Source organism: Polyodon spathula, chromosome 25 (genome assembly GCF_017654505.1).
Source record: "Polyodon spathula isolate WHYD16114869_AA chromosome 25, ASM1765450v1, whole genome shotgun sequence".
Taxonomy (NCBI): domain Eukaryota; kingdom Metazoa; phylum Chordata; class Actinopteri; order Acipenseriformes; family Polyodontidae; genus Polyodon; species Polyodon spathula.
Genome location: NC_054558.1, coordinates 18369317 through 18397020, shown reverse-complemented (window position 1 = coordinate 18397020; position 27704 = coordinate 18369317). Strand labels below are relative to the sequence as shown.

General features: G+C 37.7%; 1 protein-coding gene across 1 annotated transcript; it reads left to right on the top strand.

Annotated features, from left to right (window-relative positions):
* LOC121299873 (solute carrier family 15 member 4-like) lies at window positions 1–27598 on the top strand. The gene is made up of 8 exons (XM_041228050.1): window positions 1–1513; window positions 4169–4464; window positions 5655–5826; window positions 6299–6403; window positions 6607–6775; window positions 10997–11155; window positions 16404–16562; window positions 27290–27598. The coding sequence occupies exons 1-8, from the start codon at window positions 938–940 to the stop codon at window positions 27427–27429; spliced, it is 1776 nt and encodes a 591-aa protein (XP_041083984.1). The 5' UTR covers window positions 1–937; the 3' UTR covers window positions 27430–27598.
* Window positions 27599–27704: the final 106 nt, after the last annotated feature.

Genomic DNA, 27704 nt, shown 5'->3' with positions numbered 1-27704 from the left:
TGTGATGTGACTTGTGTTTATTTCAGGAACTGTTTGTGGAAGTGAAAGAAAGTATGCATTGGTTTTGCGTTTGGTGCCCGAGTTACTAGTAATGACGACAATTAAAAACAGGTTATTTTACATTAAATTAGGACAAAACACAGGAGGGAAAATAGCGACTTTAGCTTCGGAACAGAGGTAAAATGGTCAAATATTGTACGGAAATTTATAGGAGGCTAAACTAGAGATAAGTATTTGCAATTATTATTATTATTATTATTATTATTATTATTATTATTATTATTATTCATGTTTTTATTTGTTTACGGTTTGACTTGGAAGTGTCTTATAAATAATTCAGTATACGCGGTGTTAAGTTATTTATAAACAAATACTAAAAACAACTGTTATTGTTTTAAATATTTAGTTCAGTGCGTTATTATTGTTATTATTGTAAAGTAATCCCCTATCATTTAAATACACATTTCTCAGTCGCCTGTTGCTACCAGTCATACATGTGTCAGGGCCATCTAAAGAAGAACTTTCTTGAAAGTTGAAACTGATAGCTGCATATGTGAAATACTACTATTTGGAAATGTGTGTTTGTGAGTAGTTATCTGTAATGACTGTTTAACTTTACGAGAAAATAGCATAATAACGGTTTCGAGAAAAATTCGGAGTTGTTTTACTTTTTGTTATGGAAAGCCTTCAAATTTCTGCCAACTCATTTTACTGTATGCGTTGTTGATACAGACCAAGTTTGAACGACGTGGTGGCCATAGATGTAAAACATTTAACACTGTAAAGTCGTATTAAGTTATAACATAGTAACTTTTTTTTTTTTTTAAATACTTTAAACTTTGCTAGATTTGTTGGAGATGTAGTTTTGTTTAGCAAAACTAAACTTAAAGGTGAAACAGAATTGCCATATAATACAGAAATCAGAAAAAAATAAATAATGGGAAGCCATGAAGTTAGTGAGAGTAGCCCTCTTTTGGGACCCCAGACCAATGATAACAGGAGCCCAGTGTCTGTCTTTGAAGGCAGGAGGCTGGCATGTGCAGCAATCCTGATAGCAGAATCTCTGGAAAGAGTGGCCTTCTATGGGATTACCGCAAACCTGGTCCTGTTCCTCAACGGAGAGCCTTTCTTCTGGGAGGGGGCACAAGCCAGCCAAGCCCTACTCATCTTCATGGGCGTCACCTACCTTGTGTCTCCCTTTGGTGGCTGGCTAGCTGATGCCTACCTGGGGAAGTTCTGTACTATTATCTGCAGTATGCTTCTCTATCTCTTTGGGATGTTGGCTTTCCCCTTCATCACAGCGTTGGAGACAAGAAATGGCCTTTGTGGGGAAGTCCGAGCTTACCCTGTGCAGCCTTCAGAGTGCATCAACGGCACTAGCAGCAGCAGCAGCAATGTGACCTGTCCTTACCCCCAGCAGTACTGCAGTCCTGTGATCTTCAGTGGTCTCGTGATAATTGGTATCGGTGTGGGATCGGTGAAATCAAACATCACCCCCTTTGGAGCTGATCAGGTACAGTATGTGTGTTCTATAGCCTAATTCATTTATCAGTAGTACACTTTACAATATAATAAAACAAGTGTGGCCATCTTGCTTGTGGTTAGTTTATTGTTCTTGTTCATAAAGGTGTTTATATGTCTTCCCCATTTGCAATCTTACTGTGGCAAAAAGTTTCACTTTTGCACAGCGTGGCAGTCTGGACCAAAGCATCAAAGCATCATTTCCTGGCATTGATAAAGTTTTTAAACTTCTGGTCAAATTATCTGCTTATCACATCTCCAGAGCTTCCATTTTATTTAGATATTTGAAGATGTGAAGTGACTCTTCCTTACTTTGACAACACACGTTGGCTAAGCCTGTTGTGTAAATGATATATTACAAAGTGGTCACAATATAGATAAAGGGTTTAGTACTAAGTCTTTTGGATTATACATGTATACATGTCCCAGGAGGATTGGCTACCAGTAAGCCTTGGCTTTTCCAGTGCATAATTGTTCCTAAAGTAACACAGCATTTCTCTGGTCTTAGTCCAACACGTGTTTCTCCTGCAAAGAGTTGACATTTTAGTGTTCATCTCATTTTTGGTTGTTCTGATATGGTAACCCTTCTCTTCCTACAATTAAAAGAACAGTAGTCTTAGTATTACCTACTCTGCAGTTCAGGGAACATATACAGTCACATGGCTCAATACAAAGGAATACACCTAAAGGTACCACACCCTATCGGTGATGTTGTGAGGGTAGAAAGGACAGAAACTGGATTATGTAGCGTGTTTCAAATTATCAGCTTTTACAGTATTGCTAAATGGAAAACAAAAAATGCTGTACGCTGAGATGCTGTATTTGTTTCTCAGCTGAGGGATAGAATAGTTGAGTTGTGATATTGATCAGTGGAAAATATATATATTTCTCATTTAATTGGGGCATCCAAGCATGTGGAAACTGTACATTAAACCTAATTTTTGCATGAATGAAAGCTGCCTGAAGAGAAACTCTAGCTTCAAAATCAAATGCTGCTGACTATCAATATAATTTTTTTCAGGAGGTTAAAATTTCTGTTCTAATTATAAACAAGTTGGTGCATCTTTTCTTGCATCTATAAAATATTTAGAAATAAATAAATGTGACTTGGCATGAAAGGCACTGTATAATTTACTTTTTTCTTAACCATCGTTCCTGTTCAAAATAATAGTAAAAAAAAAAGTTGGGGTCATCTGAGGGATATTAGATACAAGTCCATTTTCACTCTCTTGCACGGACCAAAGCAAGGGTCTTAGGGTGGCATAAGGCCATAGTCACAAATCATTATTTTATTAAAAAAAAAAAATTACAACATAAATAAACGATTGAAGAGATACAGTACTACACTCCTCAAAGTTGTTTGTAGCTAAGATTATGCATCAGTCAAAGTAAACTCTGATTTATTGTGTTGTTTTGAGCAGAATAATTGCTATAGTTTTCTATAACACCATAGGAATATGTGTACTTTAAATGAGAACACCCTACACCTACTATACCACCCTGTTGTGTTCACCATTCGACACTTTCGCCTTCCCATGAAAACATCACCCTGTCTGCAACTTGAGCCCAATGCTGGGGTTGTGATTTAGTATAATAATTGTTTTCTCCCTCATGTGATCACCATGTGCTTGAATTTTAACAAGTGGCAGCATCATTCAATTACTGCAATAAGTCATATGCAAGAATACATTGTTTAGATTTGTCTTTTTATTTATTGTTAGGTTTTCAGTTAACCAACTTCTAAAAAGCTCAGGCTAACTGACCAACGGAATATGTTTTGCACTGTGAGCTTAGGGTTGTAGGATATTACCTATGATGAATGCATAAGAAACTTCATATTGTGATTTTTGATTCCCTCTCATGAGAAAGTTTGCTTGCCTTTGGCCAAGACATGATTGATTTTGCACCACTAGGTTACAGCCTGTGCCTGACAAGGAGGCATTAAAAATACATCATTTGTATGTTAAGGAAATTTAGATACATTACAGTACATTGGACTAATAGCATGGGTCTACAGCATTTAATTGGAACAACAAATGTTACCTGATATGATATTTTTTTATGTCTGACATTTTTCAAACTAAAAGATATGTCAGGGTTTCACAGCCAACTTCAGTAGTATTTTTTTAAACAAAATATTTCTTGCAGACTGTTTTTAAATTAATAAATAAAGTAGGAGGGGGAAGTATAACTGATTTCAAATGCGTCCTCCAATTTAACACTTATTCTGTAGAAAATATTCCCCAGTGAGTTTATTTGCTGAACAGTAAAACTGCATAGTTGCAAATATGGAAACAATTAGGCCTACTGTATACTATTCTTGTAAATAATTCATGTAAGCCTGTGTGTGTACAGTGAGTATTAGCAAGCAAGTAGACCAGTTTACATAATACATGAACAGCCATAATCCTCATTGACAGTATTCCTTGTTATTTGAAATCAAATGCAGCTGTATTTCATTTGTTTTCAGTTGCTCTGCAATGTGTTTTATTGTGCAATACTTTAAGAAACAGTTAAAAAAGAAAATATATATATATATATATATATATATATATATATATATATATATATATATATATATATATATATATATATATATATATATATATATATATATATAGCATGTTCTTTATTGTTCTCCATCTAGGTGAAGGACAGGGGCCCTGAAGCTACTCGTAGATTTTTTAACTGGTTTTACTGGTGCATTAACCTGGGTGCAATTCTGTCTTTGGGCGGCATCGCTTATATTCAGCAGAATATAAGCTTCAATCTGGGCTACATCATTCCCACTGTCTGCCTTGGCGTTTCCTTCTTGGTGTTCCTGTGTGGCCGGACTGTCTTCATCACCAAGCCAGCAAATGGTAGTGCCTTCACTGACATGTTTAAGATTCTTGGCTACTCCTTCTGCTCCAGCCAGCGGCACAAGGAGCCAGCCAGGTTAAGGTAAAGAAATCCTATTCATGCAAAGCCTAATGCACTGCCAGCTAAGAGCAAAGACATGAATAATAGCTTCTTTGTACGCAGTTCTACAAATAGATTAGTAAGTGTTTAAAAAGTAACAGTAGACTGTAAATAGATTAGGAAGACATCCTTGTTTGTAAGGGGAGGATTTCCCAGAGCTATTGCCAGACTTTGCACCACAGTGCATGTAGCACAGTCCATTGCAATGTTTTTTGAGACTGCCAGTCTGTCATTTTAAATAAGTGCCAGTTAATTCACATTGTGCTCCTTGGGAAAAGGATGACTTGGAAAACGTTACAATAGTTTTTTTTGGCTAATCTAATTAATCCCTCCACCACAGAAGTTACACGGTCGTCTTAAAGCATCTGAAAATGAAAATTCTAACCAAGCATAACATTAAAAATGTAGAAGCTAGTGTCTTGAATCCATTCTTTAAATTATACATCATTCAACTTATTATATACGCTGTATGCTTTTCATCCATATTGTTTCTTCCTTTGGAAAAGAACATATTTTGCATAAGGCAAATCGTAAAATCTGTTCACAAAATCAGAAAGAAATACTAATGTGAAAGTATTCAGAATTGCTGGAAACCATGCCCTGAATCAGTTTACTGCAGTACTGTTTGTTTTCCTTTCTTTTTATTTTGTTGAAAATATTGATAACATAGTCTCATTTTCAGTACTGTATATTAGTATTTACATTGATTAAAATAATGAAGTCCCTCTGTGATTTAATTAATTGTGTAATTTTAGCTGATCATTCGTCAACCCTTTACCGCCCAGTGTATGTTCCCATATCTGTTTTAATGCCTATTTTCTCAATGTCAGATATACCTGACACTGCGCAGAAATGGTTTCAGCTGCGTACTAGACAGAAGATTTTTATTTTCTTGAGTATACTTTCCCTTTATTAATTTAAATGAATGCATTTAGGATGCAGTACAAATGTAATCTAACAAAACCATCTGTTTATGTGATTTGTACCAGTACTTCTTGTTTGTTTTTATCTAATCTACTTTTCAAAAAAATAAATATATATATATATATATATATATATATATATATATATATATATATATATATATATATATATATTTTTTTTTTTAATTAAAAAAAATTTTTAATTCTGATTAGTAAAGCAATCTTTTAATGTGCCATTTTGTTCTGTAGAAATCAAATTCATGAAGTGTGTCTGCCAAAGCCAAAGCCTAACCTGCTGGACAATGCAAAAGAAGCCTATGGAGGGCGGTTTCCAGAGGAGAAGGTGGAGGAAGTGAAGGCCTTGTTTAAAGTCATCCCTGTATTTTTGGCACTCATACCATATTGGACTGTGTATTTCCAGGTAAGAAAAGATATAAGCAAGAGATTTGAAAGTTCGGTGGTAATTGTGTTATTGCTGCATAGAATTGCATTACGCTTATGAAAGAAAGATAAAGCGGCTCATAAAATAGATTAGAAAACGAGTGTGGGAGTTACTGTGTAACCTGATTGGCTGCTGACATTCTAATCCCGTTGGGTTATAAGAATATAAAAGCACAGTTCCATATCGATACACCATGAGCCATTTTATAAGCGCAATAACACACTTGAAGGCATGAGTTTCACCGATACAACGCATTTCTCTAGTGGTTGAAGGCACTCTGCTACACCTTCTTGTGTTTCACTGCTTATTTTGTGTGTGTGTTTCATAAAAGTTCACAGTACATAATTGCAGCATTTGAATGGCTTGCTCGGCCAAGAAGTTTATGGTGACTACAGTACACAAATAGGCTTGATTACTACTTTTGTGATCTTGTTTTTCATGTTAATTTTAGATGCAGACCACGTACATCCTGCAGGGTCTTCACTTACGGATCCCTGAGATTTTTAAGATGAGTGGAGAAGGAAATAGTTCTACTAGCAAGAATTCTCTACACATGGTAAAGAAAACTATAATGAGAACAATGATTTATTTATAAATAAACAACCTCAAGAAACTTGATGAGATGCAGTGAGTGTAGATGGTAACCTGCTTTGTAATGTTACTGATCTAATTTTGTATTTACAGGTGGGGGATGAATGTCACAATGTTCATCATAATGAGGAAAGTGATACTATAATGTGTTTGTTTTGTTTTTTTTAGCTTCCGTCTGCCTGGCTCACCATGTTCGATGCTCTGCTGATTCTGGTCCTGATTCCTCTGAAGGATAAAGTCATCGACCCCGTTCTGAAGAGGAGGGGCCTGCTCCTGTCGTCTCTGAAGAGGATTGCAGTGGGAATGTTCTTTGTCATGGGGTCTGTCGTGGCTGCGGGTAAGCTGGTATATCATGGGCTATAATGCCAGATATGCCAGGGTATTGTACGTAGTGCAAGAGCTTCAGATTTTGAACACTGACATCTATTCATACATACATGGTACTTGTGGACTATGGGTGCTCAGGTGCTAACCATTCCATTGTCTTCGCCCATTCTCTACTTTGGCAACTTGACTGGTTTCATTGTTCTATGGCATATCTGACTTTTTAACTACCTTGTAAAAGTAGTCTGGAGTGTTAGTGACCCTCCAACACAGCTCCCCTCATTCTTCAGTCCAGTTTTTTTTAAATGCAAGTTACAAGTAATTAAAACAGAGAACAATCCCTCATCCAGCCGTAGGCTCACATGCAAAAAAAATGTTCCTCTTTCTAGTATCTTCACATGATTCATACCATCATGCTTTGTGTTATGAAATACGTCTGCTTGATAAAAGCTGTTTCATGACTCCTTAATTTAGTAGTTTCAGTGGAAAACCCATTTCTTGTAACCATTTTTTCCACAACTCTAAGCTTTTCATGTTTGATATGCTGCTTTAAGGCACTATTCATAAATAAAGAAGAATTCTGAAAATGTCATTCTTGTGTTTTAGTGTATCATGGCTAGGATTGCATTACAAACATACATACACACACACACACACACACACATGAATACAACAGCAAAACATCTTAAAACAATTGTGAAGAAACCTAGCTTTACCCAAGAGTCTCTTCGTTGCCAAGGTATCTGAATACCTGCTCTTTGCATACCCATGTGTTGTCTGTTAAATACATGTAGGTTTTATAAACCAAACATTACACGTGTAACTGGTGAATAAATGGAGAACCATTGAGGGTAATCGCAAATGGAATTCATTTGTCATTTAAACTAACGTTTGTGGTAAATTTCGCTGGTTTTCAGTCTTTCCATCTGCTCACCTCTATTTAACGAAGAGGTCAAGAAGAATTTATTTTAGTTTATTAAATCAGGGTTTACTAAAAGCAGAAGCAGAAAGTCAAAGGCGTTAAGATTGCTGTTTTGGTTAGCTTGGTTGTGTTCCTTGTAGCTGTACGTGTTTATTTTTTAAAGATGTTTAACTCATTGATCACCATCTGTGAAGACTTAACTCATTTTCCTTTGTATTTCACTGTTTCCATAAACCTTCAGTATGTTTGCCCCTGTGAGTGTCTGGAATAGTTTGTTCTGAAGACTGCATCAGTCCTACAGTGGATTATTGACGTTTGGGTTTTGTATAGGGGTGGTCACCAATATCAATATTTTGATATGATATCGATAATAATTTCCATGTCACTATATCATGGGATTTAAAAAAAAAAGAAAATAAATCATGTACGCTTGCAGAGATGTACTTTGTTTTGCTAATACTGCTAACATATATGTTTCGTATTGCAATTGTGTTATTGTACTTCTCTGTGTTTTGGAAGCTTTTTTGATATTATCAATATCGATATACAATTTTCATATCGTTGCCCACCCCTAGTTCTGTATCTGGTTTTATGGTTGCAATGTTCTTCTTTCCTCATTAAGTTTGTGAAGGAGGATTTGTTGTACTTGTTAAGGTCAGCTAGTGTGCAGACACAGTGGGTTATCAAAAGGGAAGATGAATATACTGTTACATGTATCTCAGAAGGGTTTAATAAGCACCCATGGGGCTTGCATAAATCCCATGAGAAGGCTGTGATGTGTGGTACATAGAAAAGATCATTGTTTTCAACACTTTTGTTGTATTATTAATAAATTGCATTGAACGGACAGCAGATTAAACTGTATGTATTGCAAAAAATCGAAATAGTTTTATTGATACATGTAATAATTTTTTAATAGAGATTGGTGTCCTTGAAAAGGGATAACATCCTGAGTGCCACCTGAGGGACCTTTTATTTTGTACAGATAGTCAATAATGAACTTGGTAATTTTCTTAAGTCATGAAAGGTAAAATTTAGAAACAAAGGCTAAGTTTGCACCTGTTTATTTAAGCAGAATGAACTGTTGGTCCAAGTTGTTTCTTGCTAGTTTTAAAAATGGGGGCAAACAACATTGTCTTTGTTGCTAAATAGGGATAGTACAGTTCTAGAGTGTTCAGCTGTGGGTGTGGTTCAGTTATGCAGAAAATCACTTCTGCTTTATCCGGAAACCAATATATTTTGGTGAAGTTGTATGTTTGTATAATTTAGAATGTATGCTAGTGACAGTAGCTTATTGTATTCTACGGGAAATTATTTAAGTAAAGTTAAATCCAGGTTTCAGGCAAATGCCGTTTTTAGCCATCCTCCTTAATTATCTTGACACGGATTTAAATTTGGGTAATGCGAATGCAGCGGATTTTAAAATTGTTGGAGCATAAAATCTTTTAATGGAGTGAAACTCAAGGATGAGGTTTTCAAAAAGCCCTAAGTGAAACTCAGAAGAGAACTACAATTACAATTCCATTTTATGAAGGCACCATTGCCTTTCTCTTAATAACTGTCAAGTCCCAATTGAAGCATTAAATATTAAATACAGAATTTAAAGTCTGTTTCAAGTTCTTTTCTAAATGTCCGCTCTAATGCACTGGGTTTGAGATCCATCTTCTAAATCACTGCAGCGATTTAAAAAAAAAAAAAAAAAAAAAAAAAAAAAAAAGAAAATCAAGACAAAAGTGCTCTGACTTTTTATTGTTCCTTACCACATTATGGATCGTTATGATCGTTGTCTGTTTGAGAATGTGGACATTAATCCATACAATATCCATGCACTAGAGCAGACATTTTGAAAAGTGTTAAAGGTTATCAGAACGTTAACAGTGAAAAGATAAATTACAGGTATGTTTTTTTTTTTTTTAATGGTTGTCGCATTGGGGACGTGCAACACTCTATTTTTCAGAACCCCGCTAATTAATCTTTTTAAGGGATTGGATTGATTGAAATTAAAAGTTTATTCAACCAACCTCAGTGCTTTGTTTGCACAATATTGGAAATCTGCAAGCATTTGCACAGTAGTTTAAAGGAAAAAGCTGTAGCACAAGAAAAGAAAATATATAAAGTAGCAAGATAGCGTGAAACAGCAGTAATTTGCGGAGCCCTGGGAACCTGCAAACCATGATCCAACCACCAGACCTCTTTTTAAAGACATCTTGATCTTCTTCCCTGTCCATCGTACGTGAAACTGACTTGCAACAAGGAGAAGCAGCTTTTGAAATAAATAAATACATTAAATAAATAAATACATGTATATTATTTATTTTAAGTATGATGGATTTCAAATATTTTCATGCTGCTTTTTTTTTTTTTTTTTTTATATATACAATTGATATAACTTAAACATTACAGTATGGCAACGTTTTTAGTTTTTTTTTTTTTTTTTTTTTTTTTTTTTATACTGTATGTAAATCTTAGGATTTCCAGCGTGTTTTTTTTTTTTTTTTTTTTTTTTTTTTTTTTTTTTTTTTTATTTAATGCTACATAAAACTGTCCTGTCAGCTAAGTCTTAAACTTTCACTTGGTGCTGTAACTGTCTTGTTAAACTTGGAAGGATAATGTAGGAGGTCGGATTAGGAGGCTCTCAACAAAAAAATGAAGCATTAAGCACAAGTGCCATGGGATGCTGTCTCACTAGGGTTATCTTCAAATAGCTGCTGCTTCCTTGATAATGGTGATCAAATAAAGCCTTCAGGACAGTTCCTGATCACAACGGCTTAAAGTGTTATTATCTAGCAATCCAGTATTATCCATTACAAATTACTGTAATCTCTATTTCTCTACACTGCTTCGATCTGTTGAAACTGTTACTTAACTTGACTCCTAATCCCTAATGGAGCATCCAATATCTTTTTGTTTCATCATTTTGTCAAGCAGCTACAATTTGTTTTTTGGTATTATTACAAATAAACCATTCAGATGACATACTTTAATGGTTAAATGTCCAAAACGCTGATATTGTCTCGCTCCTTGTCAAGATTCCCCATTAAATGTAAATGACTAAACATTCCTGGTACTTCTGAGGAATGTTTTACGCTCTCTTTTTGGATTAATGTTATATGGGTGTATATATAGCAGCAACGTCTATCTCTTTTTTTTTTTCCAGATAGCGGCTCTTTTTTAAACTTTATGTAAGTAGAAGATAGTAAAGTTAACTAGATATTTCTTGGTGTAAAAACTTAACCTGTAAAAACTGCATTTAGTTGTTTGTTGTTTGTGTTTTTGTTTTGTGAAGGTTTACAGATTATCTCTTTTTTCTAGGGATTTTGGAAAGCAAAAGACTGGATGTTGTTTTCAAGAAGGATATCATCGATCAGGTCATTGGCAAGGAGACGTACCATGCAGCCAATTTATCAATATGGTGGCAGATACCACAGTACTTGCTCATTGGAATCAGTGAAATATTTGCCAGCATTGCAGGTAGGTACCAATTAATGCACACCAAGCACTAAACAAGCATTTAAATATTCTGACAATTGTGTTGTATTGTGTTGTTTTCTTTTTTTTTTATGTATCCAAATGTTTCTCTGAGAGCTTCCAAGAAGTGCACTTTTCACACCCCTGTAGCACTAAAACAGATTTCTTTTCTGTAGAAGATGTACAACACTTTTGAGAGATGGTGGTGTTACAAATATATGTGTACTTGTCGTTAGACAGTTTAGTCCTAGCATAGCAACAGCCTGATATCTTCGTAATAGCAAGCCTTATCAATCAGTTGTAATGACTCTAATCAATGTTTTTTTTTTTTTTTTTTTTTTTTTTTTTTTTTTTTTAAATGAGCAAAAACTCTTTTGAGATCACGGCTTTGATCACCACTCTGATGTTTTGGTCTCGCTGTTATCATTGAAATTGCTGGATAAGGAGTACATAGCAATATCAATCAGGTAGCATTGATTTATAAGCCAATACGTTGATTAGACTGACAAGGTCAGATTAGTTGGGAAATTGGTACAAAGTTGCCGTTTTTATTCTGATAGTTTTCTTACATTAGCAATCGCAGAGCTATAGGGGTCATGTGCCTACTGGGATGCCTATTTTTAAAAATGTTATCTTGTTGTTCTTGCAGACTTTAAAGTACCATAGTCATTTGAAAATGTAAGACTTTTTAAACCATTTTTTTCTTCACTCAAAAATGGCTTGCATCTTAAAATCGAATATAGTGATGTGTGTATTATAATCGCCAACAAAAAACGTGACTGACAGAGTACACAAACAGTAACGTGACTGACTGCCACGAGAAAAGACAAACAAAAACGTTACTGCCTGATCTCGAATCATCCATGACATACAGGCAGCCATTGCCTGGGAGAGATGTCAAGTAATAAAGAGGACTCCTCCAGCTCAGAGGATGATGACTAGGGGATATTCATTGTTGTTACAGGCTTGTTAATTTACCAATGTACCAATATGCCTAATAGACAAGTTTGTAGCATTTAATTTAAAAAAAAAAAAAAAAAAAATAGTATACCTTTGTATAAATGACTCTTCAATGTGAAATTGAGGTTGTATCTTTGTAAATGCATCTTCTATTTTATGTTTTATTTTTTCCTCAAATTGAGGGTGGGAAATTTGAGCTGTGTCTTAAATTCAAGGGCATCTTGGATTCGAAGGAATACGGCATTTACTTACACAGAAAAGTGCTATTCTTCACTTTGCATGGGTAGCCATTCACGGGTCAAAAGTGTTTAGTAGCATATACAGTAGCTGCAGTTACTTTTCTCATTTCCCTTTTTAAGCAAGTTTTGTGCGTAGACGTTTTCTTGTCATTCTTTTTGTAAGAATCTGGATCATTTAAAAATATGTTTCTTGCTATTCTCATAACACTCTGCTGTGTATTTCTGATGGCATTTCTCATGCTGGGACACTGTAGGCAGGCATTACTTTTGACAGTTTCTCACCAGCAGAGTCAATGGGGATTTGTAGGAAAACCTTCTCTCCCATGGTGGTGTTAACACACATGTGGAATTTCCTCACATGTGTGGTACAGACACCTGTGTACTTGAAAAAAAGAAGTTTGCTTCTAAGCTTCTTCCACTTTATTTGACACTTGCAATACTAGTCTTTCATTTACTGGAAATGGGTAAGCTTTTCTCAATGTGCAAAAAGTCAGCAGTTCATTTTAATAAACCTTAGTTGAAAGATCTGCTCTCTCAGCCTGATGTTTTCAGTGGGGATTCATTAGTCTGAGAACTAACCCAATCCATATGCAGCAGCTCTAACTGCAGTACCACCGAGAACATTACTGTTTAATCCTATTGTGTGATCTGTGGTCCTGGGCTCCTAAACCCTGTTACAGAAATTAAATTCACTGAAACTGATATTCAGCAGAGGGCTTTATTGACGGCTCCTAGCACGTTCTTGCTTGTTACTTAGTGTGTGGTGTTCATCTCAGTTTCTCTGTCCTCTCTCAACTTTTGTCTTTCTGACCTTTTTTTTTGTAACCTTTTCTAAGGTCATTGTGATCCTTTGTCAGGTTTCCCTGCTGTTTTTTGTTTGTCCAAGAAGCTAACGCAGGGGTATGAATCCCTTGGTTTATATATCGGTAAATGTTCCTTAATAATAAATGCCACTTAAATCTTAAGGGGTTTTATCCAGTGCATTTTTGCCAGAAGTCCTAGCTTTAAATGACAATCGGTTGGGATTTCAAGAAGCCTGACTGCATAGCCCATTTTCTTTGGTGTGTGTGTGTTTTTGTTTTAAATGAGAGACAGTAAGTGTTATTTTAAACACTGGCAGTAGTGAAGGGGTGTAATGTAAATTGAAAAAGGTACTGTCTGCATCAGATTGTAGATGGTGTTTTTCACCTGCTGAGATTTTCACCCATTTAGCATAGAGGAGCAAATTGATGTCGGGTATAAACTCCCCAAGGTGAAGAGACGAAGTCCATCAGCAATTTTCTTCCTCAAGCCATGACAATTAGAGGAAAATGGAACTCTCTCCTCTCAGAGAGCTCAGGTTTCAAGGTCGTTCACAACCTGTGATTTTTAAGTAGATTGGTTACCATACTCTGAGAAAAGGGAAAGTGTTATGAGAGGTGAGAGAACAGAAAAGTCAGTGAAACAGCAGGACTGCATATTTCATGTGATGAGTGAACCAGGTCATTTTTCGGAAGCCACACTGTAATTTCTGTTTTCAGGTAATTGCACATTTTGTCAGCCTGGCTTTTATCTTGAGATGGAGAGTTCTGATTTCTTTTTTTTTTTTAAATTAGTGGTTTCAGGATGATGTGCATCAATTCTATATAGGTAGGATTTCACTGTTACAGGATCTGAAACTTATTATTTTTTTTTTTTTCTTTTTTGCTAAATGCATTGCATGTCTCATTTGAACTCCTGAATCCTGGGGGTTTAATCTTCAGAAATGCTTTTGTATTTTAGTTAAACACCCTACAGTAGTGGTAACAAAGCTATTTTTGACTTGGCACAGATGCATGTTAAACATGTTCATTTCATTACCAAAGCGTACGGAAAAAAAATCTAAACACTCAGACACAGTTATGGAATATTGTGAAACAACACAGTGTAATGGAGACCTGTTTTTGGAGCATCATTAATTTCTGCTATTTCATCAGTATTGCCGCTTATTTCTTTAGCATAATTCAGTGCTGTCCAAACCAGTACTGGAGGGCTATTCCAGGTTTAACAGGTAAAATGATATAATTAACTATTTCAGGGTCTAGATATAGGTTTAAACTGTTCAATTAAACAATTTAGAAAAGGGTTGGGACAAAGACCAGGAGTGGAAGGGCTAACTTTGAATTCTACTGGCCTAATTGGATACTGAGGTTGGTTATTATTGCCTGCACAAAAATGTATGTAGTTTGTATTGTTGGTGCCATTAGTTTCTTGCCACTGTCATCTATTATGAGAATCACTGTTGCAATTGTGATAAAACTTTGTGGTGATGTAGATCATTGTGACCACCTTTTGTATGTATTCTGGTCTTCTTTAGGTTAGGGTTAGAATGTTGTTTCTTCAGAAACACTTGCCCAAATTTGTTGAAGACTGAGTTAAAATGTTCTATCCAGTACCATACTGTATGTGGATTTTATTTAAATGAGAAATGACTGCAGATGTTCTTTTTCAGCATTGTACTATGTGTGGTCATAAGATCATTACTGTGCTGGCAGTGTTTTGTAGGTCATTGTCTGTAAGGATTTTAAAAAGTACAAAATAACCCAAGGCCGCACAGTAATTACAATAATCTTGTTTGTTACAAGCAGCACAGAAACAGGAGATCCCTGAATCCCAGTTTTTCTGAAGCATTTCTAAACCTTAAAGCTTTGTGATGGATGGAACGCCCGCAAGTCTTCAGCCTGACAAATTCCACACCACAGGGAGCTTCGATGGCGGCAACAACAACAACAAAACATTATGCAGTAAAAAATAAGGAAAAATGTTTAAGGTTACTGCATGTCCAAATTTGCTAATTAGTGAATCTGAACATGTATATAATTTCAGACACCACCTATAAATTACTTCGTCTCCCTGAGCCACTGATCGCAAAGAAATTCTCCTCTTCATGCTTCCCCTGCTGACAACTCTTCTGGTCCGTAGGAATATGTTGGGTTTTGCAGGATTTAGTAAATGTATTACTCTTTTCAGAATGTTAAAACTAACATGGTTTCCACAAAAATAAAAAGCAAAGGCACCCCCCTTTGATATAGCCCATAGCAAAACATTAGTGTTAAAGGATTACCAGGCAGTGTGACCTGACCATGACGACAGACCCAAATGTATATTTCAGCTTGCCATCATCAGGGAAAGCAAATGCTTTTTTATTTTCTTCTCCCTAACGAGTCGTGTTAGTTCCAGTACAGGTAGCTCCGAGGGAAGTGCATCAGCCCCCAAACTGCATTGCAATAATTTGATGCAATGTTCCCCTCCGAGGAAGATCTCCAAAGGTATTCTTATTTAACCAGATCCTCATAATCTTTCCTGACAGCTGCAGCTATAAGGCTTAATTTGTAAGTTCACAGGTTTGAGATGCCATGAAATGATCAATGGCATTCAGCAGGCAGGAGGCAAAGACTAGATTTGATCTTTTTTATGCCAGATTAAATATTGAGAGGAGCTTCCAGCGACGGCAGTACTATGTAGGTGGTTTGATTTATTATGAGACAAATAAAATGAGGAAGTGAAACATTAGAACAGTTTTTATTTATTTATTTTATTTATTTATTTTTGCTCTTGTCATGCTGAAAGGCTTGCCATTCACCAACTTAGTTTCAATTAGTTTTATTTTTATGTAATGTCTGAAGCCTACTTTTGGTTCTCTTTGTTTTCCTAAGCCACTGGGTTGCAGAACCATATTATTTACAGTTCCTTTACATCAATTGTATTTCCATATGAACTGCGTAAATGTGTACATTTTAGTTTTCAGTAAAGGAGTTGACTGTTTTAAGGAAGTGCCTTCATCGGTGTTAATCGTTGATATATAGCCTCGTCACGCTACCATTATAATGCGTGACCAACACTGGATTGTAGAAACACTGAATTGCTTTCATGATCTGTTCCAAGTCATACCAACAAGTAATCTGTTGCTTAAGGAGGGGGTGAAATAAGTTAAATACACAAAATGACATGTAATGCCACATTTTGGAGCAAAGCAAATCTTGCTGTGAACAGATAGAATCTACTATACTAAAATATAACTTCTGTTCCCACAGGTCTGGAGTTTGCATACTCCGCTGCACCCAAGTCCATGCAGAGTGCCATCATGGGTCTGTTCTTTTTCTTCTCTGGGATTGGCTCCTTTGTCGGCTCGGGACTTTTAGCCTTGGTGTCCCTCAAAGCAGTTGGCTGGATGTCCTGTCATAAAGATTTTGGTAAGCGAGATCCTTAGCTGGGTTTGTCTGCAGGACCTGTTCTGATCATGCAACCTTTTATCTCTGCATTGCAGCACGTATACTGCCCGGACACTTTATTTGGTAGAAGCGCAGCTGTGTGGTGTGCAGGTTGAGTCATACAACACAGGTTCGAGTCCTGGCTGTGCAAAGTAGGCCAGTCTTCTCTGGGAACATTGCATTTGCTGTGGCACTCCTGTGGGTTAGGGTGGCAAAACTGGCAAGGGCGGCTTCTCCTCATCACGCTACAGCGAGCCCTGCTAGCGGACGCCTTAATTCATTTTGCATTTCAGTCGGAGTGAATTAAACTGCTTGACTGTCTAGTGTTTGATTTTTGTCTCATTATATTTTCTAGATTAGGATCTATTTTTCGCATTCTGATAGTAAACACTTCTGTTTTCGTTGCTGTTTTTTTTTTTTTTGGTCCCCAAGCTGTCTTAATTACTTTCTGTTTTTAGTGCTGTTTTACCACAGGACACACCTGGCGAGTCTTTAAACAATCCACAGATCAACCTTTGTCAGCATCACTAAACTAATATTTCAAATTGCCTGTCTCTGTGGAAAATAAATGCACAGCTATTTACATGCTGAGTGAAGTGGAAACAGACCATCCCTCACAGTCAGTGTGGGCTAGAATCTTTGTTTTAGACATTTTGGAGAGAGCTTTTCCACTTTCTCCATAACTAATGAGTTTTTTTCAGGGTTGACTAGGTGGTGCTGCAGAAAATGTACTGTCACTCTTTCTGACAACAGGTTTGAGAGATATACACTCCTGACAATCTGTCCTGTTGGTTTGGGGCTGGGAAATTCAGCATAGCAAAAACAGTTTTGGATGAGTGGATGTGAAATTGACTGTATGCAAGTTTAATGTACAGCCCACATAATTGTCTGTGTCCAAGTTAGACTACAATTTGAACAGTCCTTAATGATGTCAACTGGATATTTTAAAAGCAGTTTTGTATTCTGGAAAACAAGTTTGAGTGAGTAATGAACAGTTTATAAATTAAGGGTTTGACACGGTGTACAATATTTTATATTAATTCATGTATTTATTTTTTACAATTATATTTACCCACATGCATGTAACTTGCCAGTATGGGGGTTGATATGGAAGTTTGAATTAACCAACTTTTTAACTAATAGCTCAATACATCTCATGATTCACTTCATCACGAAGAGGAGCTTATTAACAGTAGTAACATTTGATCGCTAAGTCACTACAGTTTGAATGTTGGTTAATTGTTAAGGCAAGATCCACTTTGCTTTCAGTATACTGAACTTTTAATTAGGTGGTCAGAATGAAGTATTTTTTTTTATGAGTGTTTATAATAGGTGCGTGAATGTTTTTCATTTTCATCATATTGCGCTGTATTCAGTTTCTTACCAATTCATTATTTTTCCATTCCATTAGTATTAAACACTTAATAGTGCTACATTTAGAAATACTAAATGAAATGTAATGTATTGAATGATAAGTGTTTTGACAAAAGTCTTTTTCAGTGTTTTCAAAGACATTTCCATACGTGACAAATTCCAGTGCAGCCGCTATGATGTGGGAGGGGAAGGGTTAAGCTCAAATCAACCAGATCATTTGCTGTGAAGTACAATATCGGAACTCTCTTTACACCACTTCTGCAATTTAGCAGATACACAAGGGCCAGATAGAGTTATTTTTATGATGCGGTGTGCTTTACTGCAGTATTGAGTACATAGCCACAGACACACAGGTGTTTTTAAGTCAGTACTTTCACTTCCTCTGTTAAAAACAGTACTCTGTTAAACAAACTTTGTGTAGTTAGACAGTTTGGTTTAAGTATCGCATTAACTGCAAAAAAGTAGCACACAATTTGAAAACAGGCTGAATTTCAAATCATTTGGTAAATGGAATCTCAGTAAAACATAAAAGCATCTCTGTTGCAAGTCGGTTACGATGTGCAAGACCACAGATGTGACAGACGAACATAAGGGCACAGAATATGAATAAATGCAGCCATTAATTAACGTCAGGGCCTGCAATAACTGATGAATAGACTTTTTTTTTTTTTTTTTTTTTTTTTTTTTTTTTTTTAAATGATAATTAGTATAGAGTGTGTCTTGCAACAGGGGGAAGGCAAAGTAGAGAGTCATTTTATATATTGGTTGAACTCAAAGACCAGTACTGTGAACGTCGCAGTCTTAATTTCTGTGCATAAAAAGCCAGATTTTGTTTTTTTGTTTGTTTTTTATTTTTTTTTAAAGAAAACCACTTATCTTCCAAGTGCCATTCAAAACGAGAGAGTTTTGAATGCTCACAGATTGATTTAATGGACTATCAGGCAGTGTTTGTAATTGTGTGGGATGAGCATACCCAGAACCAGTGCTGTTGAATTGATAGCTCTTCGGGCAGCTTGCCATGGGCCTTGGAGATTTAGAGATGGCAACTACATTCATTCATCCGTGGCGCAAAACAAAAGCAGAACATTTTTATTTAATTCTGTTACATTACATGGTGCTCTACCTACAATTACAGCAATCAATCAATACCAAGTTTTTATACCACAATCAGTGTTATAATAATGGGCCTGGTTCACAAAGCTTTGCGAAATGTTGATTTCTCTAACAAATATATTTTCATAATAACTAGAATAATATAGTTACTCCCTTTATGAGGTCACTGTTATTTACAATGAAGCTGGCCCAGCAGGTATCCAAGTTATTTTGCCCCTTATTAATTTACTGTCGTAATATAAACCAACATGTTGAAGCAGCACAGCAGGGAGTATGTCTGTCTTAATATTATGAAGAAATACATTTGCATCATGAAATCTCTTAATATCTGTGACATACTGTAGTTGTAAGTACAGATGCATTCAAGAAACCTAAGAAAAAAAGGATTTTCTGCTCCTGGTTTCAAATAGTAATCTTCTTTGATGTTGATAGCATTTGGTTTGCCTGTAAGCTGTCTGTAAAATATGTGTAGTGTTCTTGGTGGTTGTATAACTATTTTCTAGTCTACCTAGAGTCTGGATTTTCTTAATTTTATCAATAAAAATTTATAATAAAAAGGTTGATTTTTTTATTTTTTTTTTATTTTAATCATTTAAGCTTGATAAGATTTAGTTTCTTTCAGATTGGCAGATTTAGCTGCATTTTGCATTGTTACTGTTACTGTTCTGCAAGTCATTTATTTAAAGCTGCGATCCAAATTTAAGTTTCACTCCTATTCCAAAACAGTGTTTCTGTGTTTTAATGATCAAAAACCACAGTAGAACTGTGCAGCAGTTCAAAGCCTGCTGTGTGTGTTGTTTTATTTCACATGAATCATTAAAGTAATGATAAGTCGTCTTAGATTTTTTGCATTGTTGAACTTGCATTGTTTCATCCAGTGTATGTGAATATCGTGCTACACTTTATTGGCCTTTACTTAAGTTTATTTTAAAGACCTAATGCCTTGTAGTTTGTTCTGTCATGTATCGGTATGTATTATAGTATATGGGCTGATGATTGACATTTTAACACCTCTTGTCACACTGTTATACATTCCATTGAATTGGTCCAGGTTGAAGTACTGTGGGCTGTTTTCTCTTATCTCTACACCTTTTGGCTGTGGCATAGTGGTGATGTCTTTCATCACAAATCACAAATGTCTAGTTTTTCCCCATTTCTCTGTCCTGTCCGTCTCACCGTCCATCTGTTTTGTGTTGCAAGCGTTTTTTTTTTTTTTCGACCATTTCTGTATTCGGTTTCAAAGTGTTCATTTTCAGTCATGTCACTTGCCCTGTTTTTCTCCTCCATATCTAGAGTAGGTACTCCTTGATGTGCTCTTAATGACAAGTGTTACTTGGCTTGCCTTAGCAGTGTTGGACCGCCTCTCTCGACACCTACCAGCACCCACCTTGTGGAGTCTATGCCACGTTGGGTCAAGGCTGTGATCAGGCAGTAGCCAAACCCGATATAAGATACAGGTCCTAGTAAAGTGGGCATGTAGCTTATATAACCTGACCTTTGCAGTCCTGTGGCAGTCGGTCTCATGTTTGTTTTTGTATCTGTGATGAATATATTTTGCATGCTTTTTACCTGAAATGTATCACCTGCTGTGAAAAATTGCACATAATGTTGTTTCAGTTTAGAGAATGTAAATTATGCCATTACACCCACAAAACTAAAGTACCCCTGCTGCTTTATCATTGGATGGGAAGGCAGAGGTAGTGTCTTTTAAATGCAAATTGATTCTTTGATGCTGGGGTTTGGTTATTTCTTCTTTGAATGTAGCATTTTATTACCAGCGTATTGCTATTTTCATTAAAAAAAGGCGGCAGCAACCTCGATGGATTCAGTACATTTTCAGAGGTTGTTGTTTTTTTTTTTTTTTTTTTTTTATGTTAATAAAGGCCATCAAAAAACGCACTCTTCTGATAAAACCTAGAAATATCCGTTTGGGTTTTTAGACTGTTTATTGTAAGGCTTTGTTAACTTAACAAATAAATAAATAAATAAATAACCTCTTCCCAAACATGATATATTAGATTTTTTATTTTATTTTTTATTTTATGAAGAAGGGATGCTCTCATGCCCTGCATGGCTCAAAACCAAGATTCAGGAGTGAGAGACTGGATCTTATACACCAGGGGAACAGTGTGGCTGTAAAGTGGGTTCCGACTGCATTGTTTACATACCTGCAAGTTTTAAAACTGCATGTTTGTAGTTTGCCATATTGAACAACAGACTGTTTAACATTGTATATTGTAGTTCCCGTAGGATCTTGGTAAGATAACATTTTTTATTGATTTTTTTGTCAACTACTGCACCTAAGGGTATAACGTTGTTTTGTGGCTCTGTGTGGCAGAGCAAAGCTCTGCCCTTTAAATTGGCAGGGATGGGGTTAACTTCCCCTACCTGCCTGGGTTTATTATGTTCAGCTGGCTGGGGTTGATTAGTTGATTAGGTTGATTAACGATCAATCAGCGCCCAGCCACCTGATATAAAAGGAGGCCTCTGCTTCTCATTTGGAGAGAGGGAGCTGAGGAAGCAGGTTGTTTTTTTTTGGTTGTTTAGAAAGTTTGAATCCAGTGAAGGCATTGCCCAGCCTGGAAACTGTTATTTTTGTAAGTTTTGCTTTTTATCTTTTTGTGTTTAAATTGCTTTGTTTTGGCCCTTGTGCCCTTTCATTTTGTGTTTATTTATAATAAAATAGTTATTTTTTTTTGAACTGCAGTCTGTCTCTGGGCCTCTATCCACTTGCCAGCCTGCCACATTTGGTGTGAGCAGTGGGATAGCGCCACCTAGAGGCTCAGAGCAGTATTTTTGTTTTGTTTTGTGGAATTTTTGGGATAATTTTTTTTTTTTTTTTTGAAAAAAAAAAAAAAATGGGAAAGAAGAGCAGACAGCGGCAAAGGCAGGAAAAGCAAGCAGCAGCTGAAGAAATGTAAGCTGCTGCAGCCACCGCTGGAGGACCCGGCCAGCCTCTTCCCCTGGTGTTCCTGGTGTGGGAAGGAGGACCATCGTTGGCGGTCCTGCCCAGACGTGCCACCGGCAAACTGGTGTGGCCGGTGTGAGGAGGACGGCCACAACTGGGCAGGATGCCCCTACAACCAGGCCCAGGAAGAGGTGCCGTGTTCACCCCGGGCATCAGGGGCCACCCCACTACCTCCAGCACCACCACCTTCACCACCGTCCCAGGAGATCTGGGACTGGTTGATGCACCCTGAGGCAGACCTCGTCCACGATCTCCCCATAGTTATCAACACGCTGTGGCGTCGAGATGGGGAGAGGTGGGAACAGTGGGAGGAACAACACCACCCGGCCTCCTTCCCAGAGGTTGCCCTCATGGTGGTTAATTACCTGGCGGTAGACATGGGAGATGCCCCGGTCACTCCAATAAAGAGGGGTGAGCCGCCTTCCCGAGAGCCAGAGAGGGGTCAGCCGCCATCCCCAGAGCCAGAGAGGGGTGAGGAGCTGCCGTCGCTCCCAGAGCCAGAGAGGGGTGAGGAGCCGCCGTCGCTCCCAGAGCCAGAGAGGGAGGAGGAGCCGCCGTCGCTCCCAGAGCCAGAGAGGGGTGAGGAGCCGCCGTCGCTCCCAGAGCCAGAGAGGGGTGAGGAGCCGCCGTCGCTCCCAGAGCCAGAGAGGGGTGAGGAGCCGCCGTCGCTCCCAGAGCCAGAGAGGGGTGAGGAGCCGCCGTCGCTCCCAGAGCCAGAGAGGGGTGAGGAGCCGCCGTCGCTCCCAGAGCCAGAGAGGGGTGAGGAGCCGCCGTCGCTCCCAGAGCCAGAGAGGGGTGAGGAGCCGCCGTCGCTCCCAGAGCCAGAGAGGGGTGAGGAGCTGCCGTCGCTCCCAGAGCCAGAGAGGGGTGAGGAGCCGCCGTCGCTCCCAGAGCCAGAGAGGGGTGAGGAGCCGCCGTCGCTCCCAGAGCCAGAGAGGGAGGAGGATCTGCCGTCGCTCCCAGAGCCAGAGAGGGAGGAGCCTCCGTCGCTCCCAGAGCCAGAGAGGGAGGAGGATCTGCCGTCGTCCCCAGAGCCAGAGAGGGAGGAGGATCTGCCGTCGTCCCCAGAGCCAGAGAGGGAGGAGGATCTGCCGTCGTCCCCAGAGCCAGAGAGGGAGGAGGATCTGCCGTCGTCCCCAGAGCCCGAGAGGGAGGAGCCGCCGCCGCCGCTCTCAGAGCCCGAGAGGGAGGAGCCGCCGCCGCCGCTCTCAGAGCCCGAGAGGGAGGAGCCGCCGCCGCCGCTCTCAGAGCCCGAGAGGGAGGAGCCGCCGCCGCTCTCAGAGCCCGAGAGGGAGGAGCCGCCGCCGCCGCCGCTCTCAGAGCCCGAGAGGGAGGAGCCGCCGCCGCCGCTCTCAGAGCCCGAGAGGGAGGAGCCGCCGCCGCTCTCAGAGCCCGAGAGGGAGGAGCCGCCTCCGCCACCAGAGGGAGCCGGGCCGCCGCCTCCGCCACCAGAGGGAGCCGGGCCGCCGCCTCCGCCACCAGAGGGAGCCGGGCCGCCGCCTCCGCCACCAGAGGGAGCCGGGCCGCCGCCTCCGCCACCAGAGGGAGCCGGGCCGCCGTCGTTGATTAGTTGATTAGGTTGATTAACGATCAATCAGCGCCCAGCCACCTGATATAAAAGGAAGCCTCTGCTTCTCAATTGGAGAGAGGGAGCTGAGGAAGCAGGTTGGTTTTTTTTGGTTGTTTAGAAAGTTTGAATCCAGTGAAGGCATTGCCCAGCCTGGAAACTGTTATTTTTGTAAGTTTTGCTTTTTATCTTTTTTGTGTTTAAATTGCTTTGTTTTGGCCCTTGTGCCCTTTCATTTTGTGTTTATTTATAATAAAATAGTTATTTTTTTTTGAACTGCAGTCTGTCTCTGGGCCTCTATCCACTCGCCAGCCTGCCACACTCTGATTTCCCCATAGTGAGATATTTGCCAATATTAGGTCTTTTTTATTGCAGCTGGATTCCTGTGTAAACAGAAATTGGGATGTTTCAATTTTGATGGTAGTTTTTTATGCATCTCTCAATAAAACAGAGATAAAGTTTTGTAGCTCCATCAGAGGAGGAAAAAAAAAAAAAAAAAAAAAAAAACGCAAGTAGCATCTGTCTAAAACCCTGGTAGCAATTATTCAAGCCGTACAAATCCCGCCTCAAGATGAAGATGCATTCATTACCTTAATGAGAGTCAGCTGCTACTTTTAAATTTCATACGCTCCTGTTTTCATAGGTCTAGGGAACTCTGAATGTTTAGCTTACCTGGAATAAGAATGGAGGGTGTAATGCAAGTGAGTGGAATGTATTACAATTAATCTCGCAATTTAAAAAATGTTAATCTTGTTTTTAATCGCATATTTAATTGATACAATTATTGCATCTATCTCATTCAAATTTGTTTTATTACTGTTGTTGTTCTTGTTGTTATGTTAATGTTCTTTTTATTACCTATAAGGCCTTACATGGTCTTGGACCTTATCAAGATCAGCTGACCACATATGTCCCTGGTCGTTTCCTGAGATCGGAAAATGCTAATCTTCTGACAGTCCGTAAAATTCGTTTGAACTCTGACATTGTTATAATTATCCTTGTCTTTAGAACTTGCTCCCGATTCATGTTAGGAACGCTAGCACAGTTGATTAGTTTAAGCCTACGTTTGTGATGCTAAAACTCAATTTGCCAGTAGATACATTTAGGTTTTTTTTTTTTTTTTTTTGTTTGTTAATAAACTTCCAATTCATAAATTCTTCACTTTTAGTACTGTTCTCCATAATTAGTGCAGTTATATGACTAACTTTCTTGTTGCATGTGCTCCACTATATTAAAATGGTGACGTAGTAATTAAATTACCGTATGCTCAGAGGGTCAAGACAGGAGTGCGATTTAACGCGCATTAAAAAAAACTAATAAAAAAAAAAAACAAAAAAAAAAAAAAAAAAAAAAAAAAAAAAAAAAAAAAAAAAAAAAAAAAAAAAAAAAAAAAAAAAAAAAAAAAAAAAAAAAAAAAAAAAAAAAAAAAAAAAAAAAAAAACTAATTGCCACAGACATTAACATACTAATCGCATAAGTTAACTGCAATACATTCTTTAAAAAAAATAAAATAAAAAAAAAAGAAGTGTAATTGTACAGTTCTGAAATTGGTGATAAATAAAAAATAACAGAATTTGTGTGATTCGTAATTTTATTGGATGCAGAGCTCTAGAAAAAAAGACGGGGGAGGACATGCTATACTGTACTGGACATCGTGGTGATTGAAGTTCTGCACATGCATGATAAAAGTAACTAAACCACCAAACACAGTATTTACCAATAAGATGCTTTCAAAACAAGACAAACTTGGCTGGAAAACTGCCAATCTGGCAGCATTGACTATTGCCTATTAAATGTTACCTCAAGCTCAATGAATAAATAAAAAGGGAATCTATTATTTTTGTTTAAGAAATCTATATTTTGTTGGAGTTCCGGTACTTTTGGATTTAGGACTGCACCACTGATAACAGCAAATGTAGCTTGGCTCTGGTAGGTGTTTTTAAAGATTGTTGTTTGTTCTCCAGAAGTGTGTAAGTGTTTGTTCCAACTTCTAAGCAGCACGAATGTGCTCTGTGATTCTGAGGAATTAAAGCGCAGAGAAATACGAAGTGCACAAAAGCAGAAAATGAAGTAATGTAAATTCCTTCCAGATGAGACGGTGTCTTGATTCATTTCAAGTAGACTGTTTTCTCTTTTATAGAACAAGGACTAAACGGATTGGGGGTTAAGGATTACAAAATTATAAAAACTGCCAAGATGTAGACTATTAAACTGAGTTGATCTGAGCTGTAGGTGGAAAGTACACAGGGAACGTGAGTAGAATGGACTGCATTACCTAAATGTCTCCACTCCCAAAGCCTGTTAGTGTTGTGATATTAGTGTGCGTGTTCTATTTTTTTTTTTATGAATTGCATTTAATAAAATTAATAACCATTTTATTTAGAAGACAGTCCAAAGACTTAGTTTGCTTTTTTATGCAATTGTTATAAGTCAAGGAAAGGCACACTTTTTTTTTTTTTTTTTTGGTCAGCAGTTTCTAAAAGTAGAACAATGTTTAAAAAAGAATACTTTTATTTAATGTGGTTCACGTGTATCACCTGTTGTCATGCTGGTCTTCGGAGGCTGTACCTGAGCCTGCCCATCCACTCCACTTCCTCCTGGGATTAACTAGGAGGAATGACGCATGTGTGCAATTACACCCTACTCGATTTAAAAAAAAAAAAAAAAAAAAATGCTTTTCTCAGCTTCTCTCTATTTAATCAGCCCCTTTTGGTTGTCTTTTTCCTGTTAAAAAGATACATCTTTCCATATGTAGACTACATTGAAAAGGCTGATTAAGTAAGATAATGTCATTGAAAAATGCTAGCGTGGCATCTGTTATAATAAACTAAAAGGTTTTGGGAACACATAACAACCTTGAAGTAGTCGACCCAAAAGAATTGTGAATGTACTATTTGTTCATCCAAGGAAATGTGTCCTGCTATCCACTGTGGTTTTCTCAAGGCAAGTTTCCTTTAACCACTTGTCATTACCTTTCCCTTCTGTCTGCTTATTGCATGTATAAAAACCAGGCTAAAAAAACGTTTTGGTTTAATAAAGTCTGCCCCCTTTTTAATGGTTTGACTCTAGAGTTTTCAGATTTAGTTTATGGTTCTAGTCGAGGCCCATGAATGACAGCAATGTTCCTGAATGTTGCAAAGTCCTTGCATTAGTTCAAGGAGAAAATGCACATTAAACTGAGTGAATTATGTTGATCATATTGAAAAACTTTGATAGAGGATAATCTCGCCTGGCGTTTTGGGTTTTCTTTGTGATTTGTTCTCTGATCTGCCAGTGACCTGTGCAGAGTCTAATGAAAATGCAAATTCACAGATCTTTGCTACTTGAACTGTTCTAAAACAAGAAACCAGTGCTCCAGATTTTTTTTGCTTTTGGTATAAGCATTTGCATTAACAGTTAACATGAGTCTGATGAAAGGCATGAGACACTAGGCAATTAACTAAATGCTCTACACATCCCCTTACAATTGCATTTACTGTATATAAAATGTTTTTAGTAGACTAACTTATTCTTTAATTTTGCACTGCATAGTCATACTGTAGTGGAACATCACTGCTCATTTTGTTGTTACAAAAACTAATAATAACTTGTCTCCAAGGCATTTGAGTAACACAAAGATGATGCATGGTTTTCACTGATTTTAAAGATTATGCTTATTGACTAATGGGTTCTCTCTTCTTTCTTTAGGTAACATCAATGGCTGTTCTTTGAATTATTACTTTTTCTTGCTTGCGGGGATCCAAGGAGTAACTCTGCTGCTTTTCCTGGTTGTCTCGGTGAAGTATGACAAGCAGAGAAGCGTGCAGTGGCAAAACACAGTGTCTTAACACAATATTTTAATGACAAAAATAAAAACCCTTTCATCGCCTGAAAGGAAAGCTAACAAACTTGCAGCACCCCCATGTTGTTAAATGCACAGTCCCCTTGTATCTTCAGCCATAGTTTTAATACTGACAAAATTCAGTACAAAAAAAAAAAAAAAAATCAAAGTCTTTGCACAGTGGCACAGCATTCAGCATTAAAGTTGTTGATGGAACAGGAAACCATGACATTGGTATTAATAAACATACTTAAAATAAAAATGAACAAAAATGTTTTAATT

Excerpts from the sequence above, each read along its gene's own strand:
- LOC121299873 (XM_041228050.1), top strand. The coding sequence starts at position 938 with ATGGGAAGCCATGAAGTTAGTGAGAGTAGCCCTCTTTTGGGACCCCAG. Across the intron at positions 5,827-6,298 it reads ATTGGACTGTGTATTTCCAG|ATGCAGACCACGTACATCCT; the intron begins GTAAGAAAAGAT and ends TGTTAATTTTAG. Across the intron at positions 6,776-10,996 it reads GGGGTCTGTCGTGGCTGCGG|GGATTTTGGAAAGCAAAAGA; the intron begins GTAAGCTGGTAT and ends TCTTTTTTCTAG.